We start from the raw sequence: 20,355 nt of genomic DNA on the forward strand, positions 1-20,355 counted from the left end.
GCACATTGCTGTTATTATCGCAATACAATCGCATGACTTCAAGAGAACAATTTTAAGTGTAACTACAAGATGCGTATTAACTATTCGTACCCAGAGACCTCACTTGAATTGGATTACCTCCAACGAGGCTGTTGGTTAGCGTTATTAATAACGCCCAGGTCAGGTGCACTCGCCTGAGGGCATTCTCTTGCGCCCGATTGTGCGGCAAAACGCCTCGCCACTAAAATCAACTTCCTTTTTCGCTAACGTTTAAAATAAAAACCTATTTTATTTTATTTCTTAGTACCTAATATCCAAATGGATTTTTATATGGATAGGTATCTTCTTAATCGTATTAAATTCTTCAACTCTCGAGTGAAATTAGATGACACAAGGTAAAAAAAATAGAAATTAGATTTTTGGATGAAATAATTTGTCAGCTTCATGTACAGTCAGCAAAACTATTAGCTTAGGAATGCATACATATTTGTCGTGTAAAGTACATGAACTATGTCTCTGGTGCAATATTTAAAAATACAAACTCATAATTGGCATAGTATTTACAGTCAGCATATGACGTTAATAGGTGTAAATATAAGGGAGTACGGGATTATCATATGTATCTCTGAGTTTTAGCAATGAAAATATAGGTACCTACTTATCCATGCAAAAGGACCTTTGAGTGCAAAATGTAATTAATTATGATAATCCGGCTGGTATATTCATATATACGTTTTTTGCGACATAAACGGCCGGACCTATCTTTTTTTACGTTATCTTAGAAGTTTATTTTTTTCACAGCTTCAAGGGTCAAACACGATACCTTTACGCATTCTCAAGTTAAAGGTTCTTGACAGTCAGACAGACGGACGAACGGACGGACAAACAACAAAGTGATCCCTTATATTTCATTTTTTTTTATTTTGAAGTAATGGACCCTAAAAATGAACTATTTCGTTTTACCACTGTTACCTAACTGTCATGGAATAACCAGGTCAACCGTATAATGGGTTCAACCAGCGATTAAGTTGGCAATATGCTGAATCATCGGTCGTCATGAATGTCTTAGCCTTAATTCGAATTTGTTACTTCAATTAACAAATTCACTCGTGAAAGTTCTCCTTTGCAAATATAAAGTAAGAGATGGACCAAAAATATTCCTTACGCCTGAATTAATCTTTCATTATTGATCGTATTTGTAGGTATTTGAATGCAATCTGTTTACTAAATTATAGATTTTTTAAATATAAATAAGTACATTTCCGAAATCAATCATTGAATAATATTTTTATCTGACTACGGAAAGTCAAAACGTAGGAGGTTATTCATTTATTAGTCTCATCATCATCTTTCTCTTATCTTTTGTAATAGCAATAATAAAAGTTTGTAACAATTTTTTACTTTGTACTTTGTAATATTCAAACTGATGAGATCGTGACATCAAACAAATCAGAAGCTGTTTCCTTTTTTTTAATTAAATTTGGTAATGTTCACGAATTGGCAGAATGATGTCATCAAGAACAGCTATGGATTGAACATTGAAATGTTTTATGAACGTATAAACATAAACTGTTTTCATCCATTTAAGAACGATGGCCATTTATCAAAATAATTTGCAGTATCGCCCGGCAGTATCACAGAATGACAAATATTATGTTGTGCTCAGAGCAAGCAATTTGTAAAACAAACTGATGAAGCGAAACTTTATTAACTGTATTTTTATGTAAATATGTCAGTTAGTCGTTTAAAATATGGCGACAAGGAACAATAACGGTAAAGTGGCGGAGGATACAGTACCCGTCATTATTCTTGAGTTGAGTTCAGCTGGCACCAACTTCCACTGCAACAACTTTCACTGGGAAGTACACTAGATAAAGTACCTACCTTGCTTACTTGGAATCTTGTTATTACCTTCTTAGGCTCGTAGACTGTGACGAACTGTCGAAACAGGTCTGCTAAATAAATAACTACAATAAATCAAAACAATTAAGTAATTGAGTATGACAACAAGAACGAAATGACAAGGAGAGTTCCTATAAACTTTTGTTTGAGCTCATTTTAATAATTATCTGAAACTTTACGTATATTTCCTTCTAAAAGGCAATATTAACAACTTCTATTTAATCCTTTGCTTGAATTTCGATCATTTCTTTGCAAATTTTACCACAACCAAACTTCCCGAAGATCATTAACGTATTAGAGAAAATAAAAAAATAATGTTAATCCTTTGCTGAATTTGGCTTTTGGTTATGCTACACGTCCGATGTTTAAAAGTCCCAATTACAGAGTTTTAACGAGCTGCATATTTAAGAAGGAAGGAAAAGGTCGCTTTAATCAGGATTTGTTTAATTGTTATGTTAGCTTCGGGGGCGGCAGGACGAGTTCGAATCGGGCGAGATTTGAATATTTGCCATGCCCGCATGTAGTTTAAATTGCGTTTCCTTTGAGAGGGGCACAAAAGACGTCAGCGGCGTAGATGCGAGGAACTTCAGCCAGGCGAAGGCCGCGCCAGCAGTCTTTTTCAGTGCACAAGTTTCCCAGCCGCGCAGCGGCTGACGACAATCAAAACCGTCAAAGTAGGCTGCCGACTTGAGGAAATTGTATTTGAATGCACAGGTTCTGCTGTCTCTAGTTAGCCCATTGTTATATCTCTTCGATATATAAGTCCGCGAAAACTTCGATAGGCAACAGACTTTTTTTATCAAATATTAGTATGGCTCTCGGCATCATCGTCACTTGTCTGTTATTGAAATTCTCCCTCCCTGTAAATTCGTATAAGTTTAGAACGATAAATATATAAGTTTCTCTATAAGGTATTTCGTGGATTTAATAATGTACGAATATGACCAAAAACGCGTTATTGAAATTCTCTATAATCCTGTATTATTATTCTTAAATTGTTGAACAAGTAAAGAGTCGAAAATAGGTAAGTACACTTAAACATAACTTGAAACAGATGCGGGGAAATATAGTAAAAACTAAGTTTTCTCTTAGAAACCGCTGAGCCAAGCATCGGAAGTTAAAAAACGGCAGAGCGAGTATTTCCAATGAAAAGTTTAACCGCCCTTCTGGAATGACAGAGCTTCAAACTTGAAGTAGCTAGTAGCTATATAGCTACTCCATAATTTTGTTAGACGCAAAGTGGTTTCACATCGACGACATCTCCCGTCGGTAATTAGAATAATTGCATTAGAGGACAGGAATTAGTTCGCCATGAATGTGCCCAATTAATTTGTTTGTTAACCCCTAGTATGCTTACACACGGATCCATGCGTGGAAATTTAAATCTATTGTTTTAATCTAAGGTCACTTTTTCAATTATCTAATTTGTGAGGCGGCATACGAGGGGTTAAGATATTATTCGAATTTTGGTACCAATTTGTTTTTCTTTGTAAACAACCTGAAAATGGCCGAAGCGTATGCGTGGCGTTTTATGGGCCGATTTTTTTTCGTTAATTTTGGTGAAATTTGGGTGGAAGACAAAAAAACCCGTTGAATTACAAAAAAAATAAAACATTTATAAATTTCGTAGCTCAGTGAAAGATTTTTTAGGACACGGTTTTTTTGCTTTTCTATATCTATCCACGAACTTTAATACGACGATAAAAATCTGTCCATATCGAATTTCGTGGGTTTGAAATAGAATGATATAAAATAATACACATAATGCGTTCATTTGATCTATTTCGGTGTAACAAACGTTTTTATTAATAGGTACCACGGAATCGTCTAATTAAGATTAGAGCTTCGTTAGTTATTATCCGAATTAACTATTTACATCTACTGGACTAAATTAAACATATTTAATCGACAGATTGAATCAGTCGCTAATTTGCTATTATAAACAATTACTAAGAACATTGAACAACGCCGTAGTTTACATAAACATTACTAAGGGGTAGAGACAAGCCTCAATAGGGGATCGAACTGTTGTAAAATTTACATCTTACTTTACTAGGCGGTGGCTTTGTCATGCCCCTAGATTATTCCTCATTATACAATTATTAATACTCGAAAATATAAAGAATAAAACAAAATTGTTCTTATTTTTCACTTAGAAAGAATTGGGTCGTTTGGATATTTTAAAAATATTCAAATTTGACTTATCAGTTCGATCTCCTATTAGGTTTCCGTAAAATAAAAGTAGTAGATCAATCTCTCTAAGTACAGTCAACATCAAATTGTTTCTGTGATTCCGTTCAAGAGCACGTCTGTCTTTCTATATGTTTGTCTGTTGTTTTTACTTTGCATTTGGTGGACTAGGGTCTCTTCCAATTTATAGTCACCTGCAATAATATGTTACACAACGAAGGCTGCAAAAATATCTGACACGATCTTATTTGTAAAGCCATAAGAGCATGACACATATTTTGCGGCCTTCGAAGAGTACCATATTATTGCAGGTAACTGTACGACTATCAGCGTTCTAGTATCACGGCTATGATTTATCTTAATGCTGACTGTATATAGCCCACCTTTAAATCAACCTTAAAATAAGCGCAATTGCAAACAATAAATAAAACTATTGCCTCTGCACCAAAGTCAATGCTCGCGTAAGCGCCTTTATCAAAGCTTAAAGTCCATTAAACTATTGCGAACATTTTCTATAGTTAAATAACCGGCGTTTAAGCAATTGAAATATTTTGTAAGCAGAGACTTCCGACATCAACCGAATTTCTACTAGAGGGGATTGTGTTCAATCAACTTCATATAGGTGCATTCAGATTTAATAATATGATTTTATATCAATCTTAGACCCGTTCACACACGCTTATAAATCAGGTGCGACAGGGTTGCCCTGATCACTAGCATAAGTATATTTTTTATCTGAATACGCTTCCTGCTCTAGCCTAGTCAGTACAGTTCCTGAGCACACTTATAATTTCTAGGTTTCTACATGACAAAGATTTTGTTCGACTGTCAGTCTCGGTTACTTTTGTGTAGGATCTAAGAACTTATGTGTAATGAACTAAGAATGTTCATGCTTTAACAAGTTTTGGCTACGTATTTCATAAAATTCTGTGCATATTACATAGGTATTTAAGAATAATTGAGTTTTACTCTTCAATCAATAAATACGTGTCGATTTTTTTTTTAACCAACTATATTTAAAGCCGTATAACATCTCAAAACAAGCTAAACCAGACCTATTTCAACTATGTTATGATCCAGAAATTTTAGGTTTCCTATATATTTGAATTCGTCGAAAGCATGCAAGTGACAATAAAACTGAATCATACTGCGGCACCAAGGCTAACAAAGCCAGATACAAAATTAAGTTGGCTGTTTCGTTTGACTAACATAATATCAACAAATATCATAATTGACATCGAGACGTACATACATATTTAATACATTAAAGACTAATATTTAAAACAAACAATTTAACGATTTAACATATATTGTTGGACATTAAACATTCTAAAATTATAAATTCTTATCATCGTCTTACGTTTTATTAATGAACTTGATGTAATGTTTGTATTTACAATGAAAAAATAAAAATATACATAGCGGTTATTTTAAATGTTCCGTGTCTCTCCCTAACTAACTTAATACAGCGGGTTAGTTCAGTGTCTCTCCCTAACTAACTTAATACAGCGAATTGCATTGTGTTTTTCCTAAACAAGTAATATAACCTTGTTCGTAAGCAAAGTTGATTAAAACAACGGCAACTAGAAATGCTGAAAAATAAAAAGAGCAAACAAAAACGATTCACATACGTCAAGATGAAATACAATCACCTGTGTTTATAAACAAAAAGCTTTTATTTACCTGTATTTCTCAAACATCATTCATTCAATATCAAATCTACAAAACTGAAGTCTACACGATACACCTAAGTAAAGAAAACAGTCTTCTCGCCGCACTCAATCCACATCGTTCGCACGGCTTTAAAATTTTTAAATTTCAATAAGTAAATATGCAAAACAGCCACCGAGATTCACTGAATAATTTAGATCACACGGTCACTGGCCGGAAAGTTTGAGCGTTGATGTAGAGGACCGCGTAGAGTAGAAGACGGTGTAAATGGGTGGCGATTTCACTGGCGGAAGCGGCCGGCGCGGGCGTAGGCGCGCCCATGCGCGTGTTGGCGCGCACCACTTGCGACCGCCACCGGATGGTGTACAGCGGCTGCTGCCGCGACAACGCCACGAGTCTGAGGACAAAATTAATGCTCACATTTTAATGACACCGCGCCCTTGCGGTTTATTCGTCACACGTACGCTGTAGCTATGCCGCGGATCTTGTTAGCTCGAGTGACTAATGGTTGTACGTAAAATATGTGTAAGTATTTATTATGCTCGTTTATTTTGCTGAAATTTCTAAGTTTTCTAAAAAATGTTATACGTTGAGTCATTAAACCATTATATAAACAATGTATTAAAATTGTATGTTTACGCAAGTACTTAAGGGTAGGTTAGGTACTATGGGGCCAATTATTTGAAAAGATCTTAATCTTATGGGGTATAACTATAATTGGACCTGAAGAAATTGGTAATAATAATAATCGCGTGCTATAAAGTAGCTACTTTTCTGTGTAACAACAACTCGGTTAACAGGGCCTAGGCTCTCGAAAAGTACATGCTTTGTATTACAAGTGTGTACCAATATGTGTAGTCAATTTGTGTAATAATGTCCTATAATATTTATTTATTTATTTATATTGAATATAAGGTAACGCTTGTATTTCAATATTTTTCACGAGTTTTAGTTTCATGAAAATGCATATTGTTACAAGAGTGTTCCGCATTGACTTGTAGCTTGTGACTTAACACTAAATAATAGAGAGTCTCTATAGGCTACTAATATGGTTTTTTTTCATTAATAATAAGATAATAAACTCATTAAAAATATATTAAAATGATCTTATTATGGTATGAAAAAGGCAACAAACTCATTGCTAACGAGTTATTATCATTAAGAAGGAACCAGTAAAATACTTTAACAAATTGTCATATATTCGCTTATTGATAATGTGCTGTAGCGATTTTGTTATCTAATTAAGATATTTTGGAACACGAAATGTATAATGCACAAAACTTGTTGTAGAAAACATTTCTTTGAGAAACAGAATTAAATACACCTGTAAAAATTTGTTCTAAAAAGTGTGTAGAAAGTGATATATTTCAACACTATACCATTTTACTTTCCAAGTACGATTTATTTTATTTTATTACGACAAGCAATAGAAATTTGGTTTTAAATGGACTTGTTATACAATTTCCAATCTGATATTTAACTACCTATTCCATAAATAACGATACATTTATATAAATTGTAAGTACCCTCGAGAAATGCTATAAAAATTATACTAAGTCATATTTTGAAAAAATACATGTATTTTACTTTCGTCGTATTCGAAATGAAAAAAGTGTGTTTAACTCTGGTGAAAGGCATTATTTCAGCCTCGGACTAATTTTTATAGTATTAAATTAACCTCGCCAATTTACCTCGGCAAAAATGAGTGTCTTTCATCCCTTGGTTAATAATATATTATTTAAACGTGCTTAAGTTTATGTATACTTGTAAACTTGTAACTTTCGAGTTATTTGACTTGTAAAAATATCTGACGCACATTAATCCTTTTCACGAAACGATGGACATATGTTCTTCAACAGGCATTCAAAGTAAAAGTAATCACAGTAAGAGCTAACTACATTTATTGCTTTATAGCATTGAAGGATTATATAATATTTTAACACGAATAGGCTCATCGAACCGGCTTGTTTTTACACATCGTTATGTATGGATTTACGAGTGAGAACGACATTTAGGAAGCACGCCACGTCGCCGCTTACGGCCTCTATCAAATATGCACAGAGAGAAAACCTTTGTACCAAGAAAGTTTATAAAAGTATGCGCTTTCACGAATTTGGCACGTCTACTGTGTATTAAGGCCGAGGTCCGTTCCTAAATAACCTAGCAAATGGCCGACTTGAAAAGTGTTTCTCTATCTTTAGTAAATTGTTTACAACCTACTAAAAGCCTCTCTTCCAAAGATTTCTTCTACTTCGCCATTTTTCTTCGGTCCACTATCTACGTGCTCTAAATATTTGGACAGTATTACTTTACTTGGGGTAATGCTAAGGTATATTTTATCAATGACGTATTTTTAAGGATCCTGAAAAAAAGCGACATATCTAGGCGACAGTTCGATTATTTTTGTCTGATGCATTTTATAATATAACGCGTCCAAGTTAGAAAAGTGTTAAGAGAACATTAAAGATATATGTTATATTAATATTCAGGCAGTTGAAGAGTTAAGAATCAATGATGCTCGAAAAAATAGCAATTTGAGGAAGAGGAAGTCTAGTGGTTCGTATGACGAAGGTAGTAACATGCATTTCGTGCGAATTTGTCAAAATTGTGCTCAAAGTGATAATAATAATAATATTCTTTATTGTGCACAACGAAAATATGATTTAATACAGCAATTAACATAAAAAACTAAGCAATAACAGGCGGTCTTATCGCTAAAAAGCGATCTCTGCCAGACAACCTTCAGGTAGTAGAAATTACCGTAAGGAAGAAATATGTATAAGGGTAGCAAATATAAATGCAGAACCAGAACAGAGGAAAAAATAAAACACCACAAATATATGTATAACATATAAGTAGGTATATACATAAATGTGATATGACATTCAAATAATTTATTGCAAGAGAGTCACAACTCGCTGGCCTATTCAAGCATTGTGACGTTCTATGGTCCACAAGCATTGTACACGTTACCTTATGACAACAGTGTTCTGTTTGTAGGGCAGCGAATAGGTGTGGTTCTTGTAGCGCGCGCAGAAGGTGAACAGCCGGTCCCCGGCCGCCGCCGCCAGCCCCGTATCACCAGCGCCTGCGCCGGCCCACTCGTGCAGCGTGATGTTCCACGATCCACACGATTTGTCCTAATGTACGCATATTTTCATTATTACGGTAATTTCGTAAGTATTAAAGTAGCATGAATTGATTAGATAAAAACTACGTCAAAATATCAAGGTTTTTTAAAATAATAATTTTTCATTTCTAATGCTCTGTAAGTGAGTTGTTATTGTTTTAATAAGTGTGAGAAAATGATACGTTTCTGCACTAGAGCATTTTACTTTCTCAGTACGATATTTTCTTTTATATTACGATAAGCAATTAAAATTGGATACTAAATGGATTTGTAGTACAATATCCTTCCTTCTTCTTCTTCCTCGCGTTGTCCCGGCATATTGCCACGGCTCATGGGAGCCTAGGGTCCGCTTGATAACTAATCCCAAGATTTGGCGTAGGCACTAGTTTTTACGAAAGCGACTGCGACCCAGAGGGTAAAACTAGGCCTTGTGGGGATTAGTCAGATTTCCTCACGATGTTTTCCTTCACCGAAAAGCGACTGGTAAATATCAAATGATATTTCGTACATAAGTTCCGAAAAACTCATTGGTACAAGCCGGGTTTGAACCCGCGACCTCTGGATTGCAAGTCGCACGCTCTTACCGCTAGGCCACCAGCGCTTCAACAACACAGTACAATACAATACAATATCCATTCTGATATTTCATTCCCCATTCCAGAAATCACGATACTTTTACCTTAAATTGTTAATTGAAAGTACCCTTAAGAAATACTATAAGTAAAACATGTTGTTTTGAAATACTATAAAACATGTTGATCATGTTTATACATGGTCATGTTTTTTTTTAAATTCATATTTATTTTACTTTCCTCGTATTCGAAATGAAGAGTAGTGTAATTCGGGTGAAAGGCACCATTTCATCCCTTGGTTAATAATCTACTATGCATATCCATTTAGTTTAACTTTACGAATGTATTAAATAAAGTTTACTATACGCCATTATATAGCCATTATGTTTTATTATTATTTGCCAGTCTAATATATTTGAAAATATACTCAACAAGCGTTGCAGTTAAGCGTTTTACTCACTACTACTAATTTCAATGCAATATTCAAACAAATTTTACAGTTATGAAATTCTAGTACATTGTAAGGATAATTTAAATGTGATCAATAACTTTATATCACGCAAATATGAACAATAACTATACGAGTAAGTTCGACTTTTTTTTATATTCAACTGTTCATTCTCCGATCTTCCGCATCCAATCATATAAAATCACTCGGAGATACTAATCTCCGCTTTGATTAATCTCGGGGCCTCAATGACTAGTAGGTATATATAAGACGAACTCGTCAATGCAAATGTGTGATTATGTGAGAGCACAGTCTGTTTTCGCATAAGTAGATGTTGGCTTAGGCCCTAACGTACCGATTGTATAACTAAATACCTACTTACATGAAGTTAAGTTACGGGTTATACATATTCAATATTGTATTTGTACATTTAGACATGACATGACACAGGTTACATAGACAACAAAAATAGCTATGTAAAAAAAACAACGTGTACTTACTTGTTCTGAGGATATGTCAATGTAGAGTTGTCTTTCAACATTTGAGTCCAACACCCAAGTGCATTGTTGGTAAAAGAACTCGTTTAGGCTGCCCGTAACCGGCACGTTTCGTGAAGATATTTCACCTATAGCAAGAAAAAAATAGGATAACGTTGTAAAAAAACTAAGAGATTTTAACCCTTATCTTGGCATTATAACATCCGTGATACATGGAACATTAAAAATTCTAGCATGTTCAATTTAATAACTTATAATTTTGCTACAAATATGTCGAGTACCCTCCCTTAACCCTATAAAAAGTAGGTAACTAGTTTGTAGAGGGATTAGCATTGTATTTAATATGATACCCTGGAAAAACCTAGATTTTTTCCTTATTTTTTATAGTCTATTATGCTGAATAGGTGACAAAAACTAAAAAATGTTTAAATATAAGATATTTTGGGCCCTGCCAAGATAAGGGTTAACAGGCGGCAGTGTTTACGGGAACAATAATGAAATGAACGAGCAGACGCAATGAGTCGCCGTAATAGCTACGTCGTAATTGGAACTTTACGACCTTGTTCAAGTATTTTTTCAATTCAGTGTCACCCCAGGCGACGTGAATCTGGGTCGTGCCATGTAATTTTCTCGGACACGCCCCGCGTCGCCGAGAACAATATCCAACGCATTTTCCAAAACCCCGACGCGTGTCGACTGTCAAATTGAACTGTTTGTTTTTCGCTTTATGCGATTAGGGTGTCCGGGGTTCGTTGAAGATAAATTGCAGATTATCTCCTACTTCCGACGAGCAATTTTATCGAATTATCCGGTATTAGGTTTTCATCAGCTACACAGATTATTAAACGTTCAATGAGATTGATACAGGTACCAAAATAATATAGAAGCTTACCAGAATGCGTCGTAAAGGTGCGTTGTCCGCACATGGCGTCGTCGTTGAAGCTGTAGGCGGCAGCGTAGTCGAAGCCTCGGCTTGCAAACGTGTAATGTGCTACCGAGTACTCGAGACGCAGGCTCGTCCAGCTGCGCACGACCACCGGCAGCCATGCCGCCTGCCAACCACATCGTCGTGTAAACGATGATTCATTACACGTAATTATGCCACGTGCATTTAGGAATCGACGTGACTAATGACCTTAGGGAACGCTGACTGTGATCGCGGTGTAGGTGTGTAGTAAGTACGTGCACAGAGTATTGACAAATTGTCCTGCAACTGTCTACGCAATGCGCATACGGTGGCGGGTGCTAAGTAATTGAATTTTCAGGAGCGAGACCCCGGCCGATCGCCCCGAGCGTTGCCCGGTCACTAATAACAAGGGCGGAAGGATGACACGCCGCCAGTTATGCCATGTTTTATGACCACCGGGAGGAGGGCAGGCGTCAGCCCCTGATATTCTCGAAAATTTTGCAACAATGTATCTTTGTGGCAATTTTGGGCCAAACGTCGCCAGCGCGACGTTTGATAGGGGTAAAGCGCTGCGAATAATTAAATTACGTGTTCGTTGAACGGACGGTAGTGCAGTGCATGCAAAAGTTTGAACCGCATAACCAATTCATGTATGTCTCTAATTAAGATACTGTCGCGGAAAAACTAAATTACGTGACACTTGCTATTCGCCCGAGACCTATGATTCCTTTTAATGAGGGAAAAATGAATGAATAAAAATAAATTATCAGTCCGGACAGCCAAACAGCCATAAAGAACAAATAAAACTAAACAAGAGAATGAGTATTTAGTTGCGGTGCTTAAGTGATAGGAAAAAGCACTTCTCAAAAACCCGTATCTTGTGCAGTGTTTAACACAATACTGAAAATACTTTTACGTGCTTAGTTGCTCCCCTCTCCTAAAGTAATTTGTGTTATTACGTTGGTGAAGTTAAGAAATAAGACGAACGAAGTTAGCAATCAGTTAATTGCTATTCGATTACAGACTGAAACTTCGGACCGAGCAAATTAGTAAAGTCAAAGTACACCGAATTTAACAGAAAAGTGGATCAGATACTGGCGGTAACCAGACTGGTATTATGGCGGTTAAACATCTGCGTTGAAATTAACTAGTTGGCATAGTTTACCTATAACCTTTTCTTTGCCAATGCCCAACAATATACTTGTAAATAGTGGATTCACGCGTTGATGCTGTTACAATATGCTCATTATTTGCCCTTCACTGCGTGTTGTCTATTACTGTGTTCACCTACTAGTAGATACTATTAATAATAAGCAGGACGTTAACAGTAAATAAAACCTCGCTGAGTATTACCCAACCAAAATGTGAACGTGCTTTTACCGCTGCGTCCGTCCCCGGGCCCGCCCCTTGGCAAAATGTTGTCGATTTATTTGTTCATTTGCCTACCCTACATAATTAAAAACGGTGCAAAATGACGACGTTAAGATAATAGACATTTTCTGATTTTTCCTCAATTATTACGACGAATGATTAATTATGACCTCAGAAATTTATTTTCAAGTTTAAAAAATGAAGGCAATTTTTGATTTCGAAATGGTATACGTGGGGTATATGAAAATACCTTATGTAAATGAAAATAAGACAAGTATGTCAAGTATGTTTAATATCATTACTTGTACTTAAAAACAAGATTTAGTACTAGTTATGTATAATTATGTATATGAACGCTTGCAACTCCAGAAGGGTTAGGTACATGCGTGTTTGCGAGATACAAGGATTAAATGTGTTGACAAGTAAGAGTATAAATATAATGTTCCTCGGTACTCGGGCTAATTTTATTTCAGCTGCCATACCTGAAAGTCACCACACAAACAGGACAGGTGCGTGCCATCGCCTGCCACGAGCGCGACGTGGTCATGGTAGTGTAGAGGGGTTGCAGCCCGGCACTCGCACCCGGCATCGCCGCACGCCGTACGGCAGCCCGCCGCGCCCGAGCCGGCTGGCTCGGCGCTCCACATGCGTTCCAACCGCTGAATCTGTACGGGAAATGAGCACCAATTAAATTACGCTGTGATCGACCTCCGGTCAATATTCTGATACTTCATTTTGTTTCGATATTGGGTCAAATATAGTAAAGTATTTTACCGACATGATATTATACATTTTAGTTCATCATTCTCGCATGAATTATTAGTGCAAACGAGTTGCACTATTATATTATTATGTATCATATTGCAGGTACTTATCATTTATAAAATCTGATGTAGGTATTACATACTTTATAAGCAACTTGTTTCGTTCTTGGTAATTAGTTAATTACCATTGACTTTACCTCTCAGTTTGTACATGAAGCTTGGCAATCGATTTTACCGGAGTTTGTTATTTACCATAATATGTCACCTTATGTACCGCTGCTGTATCCTATATTCTTTTCTTTATGTATAAGTTGTGGCGCTAAAAAATATATATTTTTTCTTCTAACCTGTACCGATAATCGAAAACATCAACAAAAAAAAACGATTTGGAGATTAATGAGAAAAATCATATACCCTGAATGTATAATAAAAATCTCCGATTAGTTAGAGGTAGAAACGCTGTAAGTATACATAGATATATATGTTTTTATAAAAGCAATAAAATTATTATTCCTAAATATAAAAAAAAAGAAACTGACTGTTATATTATTATAAAATGTGTATAAATAGGAAAACTATTACTCAAATTAATTGTTAATGCAACGCATTGCCAGTTTAATAAAACGCATTGATTCAAACCAATATGGTTTAATAAAAACGTTGTGAAATGATTCCCTTAAGGGTTATCTTAAGTTAGAACTGCGACCCACCCAAAAAGGATTAGGTTACCAGTAAAGTGGGTTAGGTAAGGTTAGGTTAGAGCTGCGAACATCACAGAAACGAACAAACTGGTACCAGGAAACTGTCCATTTTCAATGATTGTTTCGGTATTATATACCAAACTTATTGCAGTGTAAAAAAAAAGTTATTTAATCGAACATAATTTCTCAATTATATTTTAACATTCAAATAATTTACAAATTAAATAAAACATTTACAAATTGTACGTTTGACAAATGTTTATTTATGTAGACAGGTTTTTGTAGAATAAGAAGTTTGTAAAGTGAATTTTAATATGTAGAGGTTTATTTTATAAATATAATTTTGCGTCGTTTTTTGTGAAATAATAAACTCGAAAACAAAAGGTTCGGGCCACTAGTATTTACTTTAATATCTTTAAATTGAATAAAGCTGCCGTATTTTAGAATAAATTAATATATTAAATAAAATAATATAGATAGTATCTACATGGATGGATAGAGATCGATCTAATTATTATTCATGTTATCTTTGAAACATTTGTCTCAAAGGATGCTTGTCCCTACTACATCACCACTAGACTGGGCGCTTGAGGCCTATTCAGATAGTACTTCATCATCATCCTGGACCTTATCCCTATTTGGGGTCGGCCTTCCTTGTCCTAAGCCTCCAGGTGGGACGATTCCTGGTTAGGTTCTTGTCGATCTTTTGTACTATAAGGTCTTTTTGGACCGTCGTCAACCAAGTGGCGGGGGGCCTTCCGCTTCCACGCTTCGTCGTCGGCAAGTTTAACGCTGTTTTGACGATATTGTCTTCGGGTCGTCTTTGTATATGTCTGTACCATCTAAGGCGTTTTTCAATAACTTTCTCGTTAATAGGAGCGACTTTAAAGCTGCCTCTGACATATTCGTTCCTTACTTTATCGATTAGAGTGACGCCCGCCGACCATCTTAACATGCGCATTTCTGCAGAATGGAGTTTGTTTAGGTGTTGTTTAGTAGTGGCCCAGCATTCTGAACCATGGAGTATGGCGGGTCTAATCGCGGTCTTATATAAGTAGTTTTCCTTTTACCCTCAGTGGCATTTCAACATCGCACATTACTCCCGTGAGCTGCCTCCATTTTAACCATCCCGCAGATGTTCTATGTTCGACGTCTTTATCAATTTTGGATGGAACCCAGGTACTTAAAACGGTCTACACGTGGGATTATGGTGTTTCCGGCAAAAATTTGAATATTGTCTCTGTTTGTGCTTGTAGTCTCCTCAAATATGCACGACATGTGTTCAGTCTTATTCCTACTAACCTTTAGACCATTCTCCTCCAGAGCTTCAATCCATAAGTTAAAGTCGGCTTGGAGTGTATCTTTATCTTCGGACATAAGAACAACATCGTCTGCGTATAAAATATTCCAAGGTAGTGCTTTTTGACATCTTTTAGTTAGGTAATCCATAGTAACATTAAAAAGTATTGAGCTTAGAGCAGAGCCCTGGTGCACTCCAACCGTTATAGCAAACTTTTCAGTGGTCCCCGCTGGAGTTACTATTTGAGTTGTTACATCTGTGTACATATCCTGAATTAAAGCGATGTATTTTTCGGGTACATGCTGGGCTCTTAGAGCTTCCCATATCAGGTCGCGAGGGATGTGGTCAAAAGCTTTTTCTAAGTCTATGAAGACCATATGAAGGCTGGTGCGGTTGGTTTTTGCTTTTTCCAGCAGTATGCGGACGGTTTGGACTATATATATTCAGATAGTACTTACTTTTTTGTTATGAAACGGTTATGGATATGATCTGTCAGCTGTCACAACTGGGAAAGTACATCCTTAAAGAAACACAACCTTACAGAAAACCGAAGCCAAATAACATTAGACCTTACTCTTAGTCCTGTGTTCCTGCTGGTGAGTAAGGTTGCCAGAGCTCAACAAGGGTGCGGAGTGATAGGTCGGCCGCGCGCATGTAACTCCTCTGGAGTTGCAGATGTACATAGGCTAAGTAGAGTGCTTACCATCAGGCGGACCTTATGGTTCTTTGCGACCGACGTATATAGTTGCGACGTATGCTCGTTGAGTTTATACCAGTGGTGGCAGCATGGTTTCATTTTTATCACTTGTCAATATGCCCGTCACTTTCGCACTTACATACTTGTTAGAACGTGACAGTCATGGTGACAAATGATAAAGAGCCGACCATCTTAGCCCTACAGTCTTCGTGTTGTTCTGTGTAAGTAGACTTACCTCGATGGTGACGCTTTGGTTAGCCGCCGGTATGAACCGGTGCGTGCACACCAGCCGCTCCTCCAGATTCCAGAACACGTGATGGTGTGTTGGTGCAGCCACGCCGCCGTGTGATGGCGCCGCCAGCCCATAATGCGTGGCTGTGCATGTGGCGTCCGGAGACGCAGTACCCTCGTGTTGCTCTGCACAATAATTGTATGTGTTGGTTTTCTATTTCAGGTACGGTTCTTTATTTCAGATAAACAGAGCACATATAAACATTTCCTACATAATGCGTGGCTGTGCACGTGGCGTCCGGAGACGCAGTACCCTCGTGTTGCTCTGCACAATAATTTTATGTGTTGGTTTTCTATTTCAGGTACGGTTCTTTATTTCAGATAAACAGAGCACATATAAACATTTCCTACATAGTAATAAATACTGCTTTATTAACTTGGCCAAAAACGCTCATACGAGAAATGGCAGGTTGTTATTTTGGTATCAGTTAACAAAAACAACACAAACGTTTAGAAATAAGTACACAGATACTGCACTCGAGAAAATACTAACCATCATGAAACGCAAAAGCGCCATCAAGGAATTCTTCGTCATCAGCGCTCTGCGAAGTGGCGCGTCGCACCAAAATGGTCAAGTTAGCACCCTTAGATATCACGGCTTGGCGCACCAGGAACCTCCCAGAGGGGTCCCTCGCTTCTCTCACTGCCGGACCGCACACTCTCAGCAGCGTCCGGTCCGCTCTGTCTGACCGCTCGCCCCTATCTCTCGAGGGAAACTCATGAAGCCCTTCAAAGATCTCAATATGAGATCTACAACTTTGTAACCTGATTGCAAAAAAAAGTTACGTTTCATATAGTGAGAATAAGTCTTCAAGTTCTATTTACGACCTTACTAAGCAGCTAACGAGATCACGTGAAGTCTTTGAAAGTTTAATCGATGTAATGAACCGTGAGTCTTACTTTCAACGTTGAGCAAATAGCTTATGTACATTAGACGTCTTACTAAGTGCCCGAGGAAAGAACGTTTATGTGTTCATTTAATTTATTATAGCTCTTTTCTAATAACGTAAGACAGAATAGCTTCGCGATCCTATAAGCAAACGTATAAAATGTGATTAAAACTTGTTCGAATTAAGACGTTTGTGACAGTAAGCTCAATAAGGCGTGTGTTGGGGGTTGAGGGTACTTAGGGCGCATTAAAAGGGTTCCTATAAAATTACTCTAAAATACAAACTTTACACTTAGAAATAAATGAAAAGTGGACAAATTCACTGTCTCGGACGAGACTCGAACTCACGATTCTGGCTCACTAGCCCATCGCCTGATTCGCCTGCCATATGAACTACCGAGCCGCAGGATAAATAACTACCATGCAGAAATTATACTTCCTACAATATCGAAGTTTGACAGCGATTCAGGGATGAATCATGCTGTCCCTTTCTAATGTATGCCACTATCCCTTTCGGCTATTTAGGGTTGTCAAAATTCAAGTCATTATCTTATCTGTGGTCATGCTCGCATAGGGAGTATAGGGACGTGAAGTTGTGCCAACCCTAATAATTGTTCAGAGCCATGCTGAACCGGACGGAGCCTAGGATGCCCGAAAGGAGGAGTAACGCTACACTGACCAAGCCTCAGGCGATGACCGTGAACAATCCCACCATATTACCTCATATGCGCCTTGGGAAGCGCCTAGCGACATCTACCGGACGGACCGTCGTTTTCCAATTTTAATTTATTTCCTAGCTTTGTGTTACCTATCGTTTGTAGACGTTTCTACTTAATATGAAATTAATTTGATACAAACCTTAAATTATAATTAAACAATGTAACTTGCACGACATCGGTAGACGTGCCCAGCAGATGTATGGCGCACTGCGCGCGCCACGCGGACGCCCTCGTGTCGAAGTGCCCTGAGCGCGCGCCGCCGGGCCCGTAGCTACGCACGCGCGCTCCACACCCGACGCGCCCGCCCGCACCCACGCCGCTGGAAATCTCGTTTGTGACGGAGTTGCTGTCCAAATCCAACAATCTGTCTTCTGTAACATAAACAAACAAACACGTACGATATAGAAATGATATTTATAGAAATGATAAATGATTATGAAACAAAAAAATCAAATATTACTTTATTTTAATATGCATGCGGTGCATGATGATCTACCTCTATATGAGTCATATGACACTGACAATCACGGGCTGTACATAACTTTTTGATGGCGTTATTGTAACATAATTATAAAATGTCAGTGTTGGGTCCCGCATCTTGTTAATCTATGTGAAAACTTATCTAAAGTAATAATACTAAGACACAAGTATTAATACAAATTAATCGGAAATAAAGTCATTCGCACTTTATGACCCGACGTCATGCAAAACATATACTATGTCAGAAAGATGTGGACCACGGCAGCGGTGTCGATAAAAAAATATTGATAATCGATGACGGTGATTGCACATGCAGCATGTTGACAGATCATATTTAGGTTTTTTCGCAGTCTATATGCATTGGGTAAACAACAATATAAAATCCCGTCCAGACGGAATTATGAAATTGACCTTTTGGTCAGTCATAAAATTAGCGTCAATCTCATCTAGCGACGACACGTACACAATTTCATAGTGGAACCGGCGAGTCGATTTCCTTCAATTGAATTTTTCGTGTTTCCTGAATAAAATGTATGGGTCTGGAAGTGCGGGTTCAGTGACTTTGGCATATGCGCGGTCTAGAAAGTCATTGTGCTCACACCATAACTAACATATGAATATATAGGTATTAGTAATACCTACTATGAGGTTAATTCCAATGTACTAACAGTAAGCTGCATAGATAACTGGGCCCCCTGCAAATCAGTGTCTATGCAGGGGGGGTCAGTTATTTCTGCAGCTTACTATATGTACACTGACATCAGAATGATATTATTTAGTTATCATTCTAATGTCAGTGTACGTTCGAATTGGCCTACTCGTATATTTATTGCCAAACCTGAAACACTGTAACTAACTTATCGTATCCCACTCACTTGAGAATTGGATCCTGACGATACTTTTTTATTGCATTATGGGAGTGTGTGAATATGAGTAATAATTTTTACTCAGAAGATACGACTATATGATCACGTTTTTGAATGGCGTCAAATTGTCATGTTAACATTTATTTTAGTTTTAAGATAAGAATAAACTAAGATTTTGGCAATTCACTTACATGAGAACTTAAAGCTACACAAATACATTTATTTTACATGAAATTAGCGAATGAATTTTATGAAGATAGAACTACCTATTATTTATTATTACTATTAATTTAAACTTATAGAAAATTATAAAATATATGTAGTGAAAATGTAAAATATTTCTAATAATATTGCATGTGCTAGGCAGCTATAATTATTGTACGTCGTCGCAAGACATGTTACAGAGAAAATTGTTTATAACATCTGTATTCATTACCTGTAATGCACAATATATAAATAAATGATAAATGATATGAATCCTATACGCTTTGCCGCTTTTTGTATTTTTGTAATTTGGAAATTAAACCAGCATTTATAGTACAGTCCACTATTATTATTTATCATCTTCACAACACCTGAATCTAGCAAAGATTTTACAATAGTTCAGTTTTCTTGATAAATTAGCTTTTACTGAGTACGAGCACGCACGCTTTATTACCAATGGTAAATTAATTTATTATTGTCGAGTAAAATAGCTTGTGTAGATTTGAATTTTTAGTACTAGAAAAGGGCATTAAACTTTTTGATAAAGTAAACAAAGATGTGCCCCTGTCCCGTCCCCATTCTTCTAACCGTTGGCATAGTTTCAATAGTTTTAAACCCACGGATTAAAAACTATGGATAAATTATTTAAAGTTGCGTTTTCCAGATGTTCCTGAAATTTAGTAAAGTCATAAATTGTTAGTAAAATGACTACTGGTTTATTCTGAGCACGGATGTTTCTTGGCTCTCGGATATTTTTTAATTTGTATACAATTTCTC

At 36.8% G+C, this 20,355-nt stretch overlaps 1 protein-coding gene across 1 annotated transcript in view; it reads right to left on the reverse strand.

The window, feature by feature from the left end:
• Positions 1–3,646: 3,646 nt before the first annotated feature.
• The window catches only part of LOC133519129 (uncharacterized), a 46,868-nt gene continuing 30,159 nt past the window's right edge, over positions 3,647–20,355 (reverse strand). Inside the window, exons 9-16 of the mRNA XM_061853071.1 lie at positions 18,168–18,399; positions 16,914–17,185; positions 16,365–16,546; positions 13,150–13,332; positions 11,282–11,441; positions 10,393–10,517; positions 8,716–8,882; positions 3,647–6,139 (exon numbers count right to left, since the gene is read on the reverse strand). Of these exons, the coding sequence (XP_061709055.1) occupies positions 5,941–6,139; positions 8,716–8,882; positions 10,393–10,517; positions 11,282–11,441; positions 13,150–13,332; positions 16,365–16,546; positions 16,914–17,185; positions 18,168–18,399 (1,520 nt within the window). The 3' untranslated portion in view covers positions 3,647–5,940. The remainder of the gene's footprint in view (positions 6,140–8,715; positions 8,883–10,392; positions 10,518–11,281; positions 11,442–13,149; positions 13,333–16,364; positions 16,547–16,913; positions 17,186–18,167; positions 18,400–20,355) is intronic.

This window comes from Cydia pomonella, chromosome 6 (assembly GCF_033807575.1).
Source record: "Cydia pomonella isolate Wapato2018A chromosome 6, ilCydPomo1, whole genome shotgun sequence".
Taxonomy (NCBI): Eukaryota; Metazoa; Arthropoda; class Insecta; order Lepidoptera; family Tortricidae; genus Cydia; species Cydia pomonella.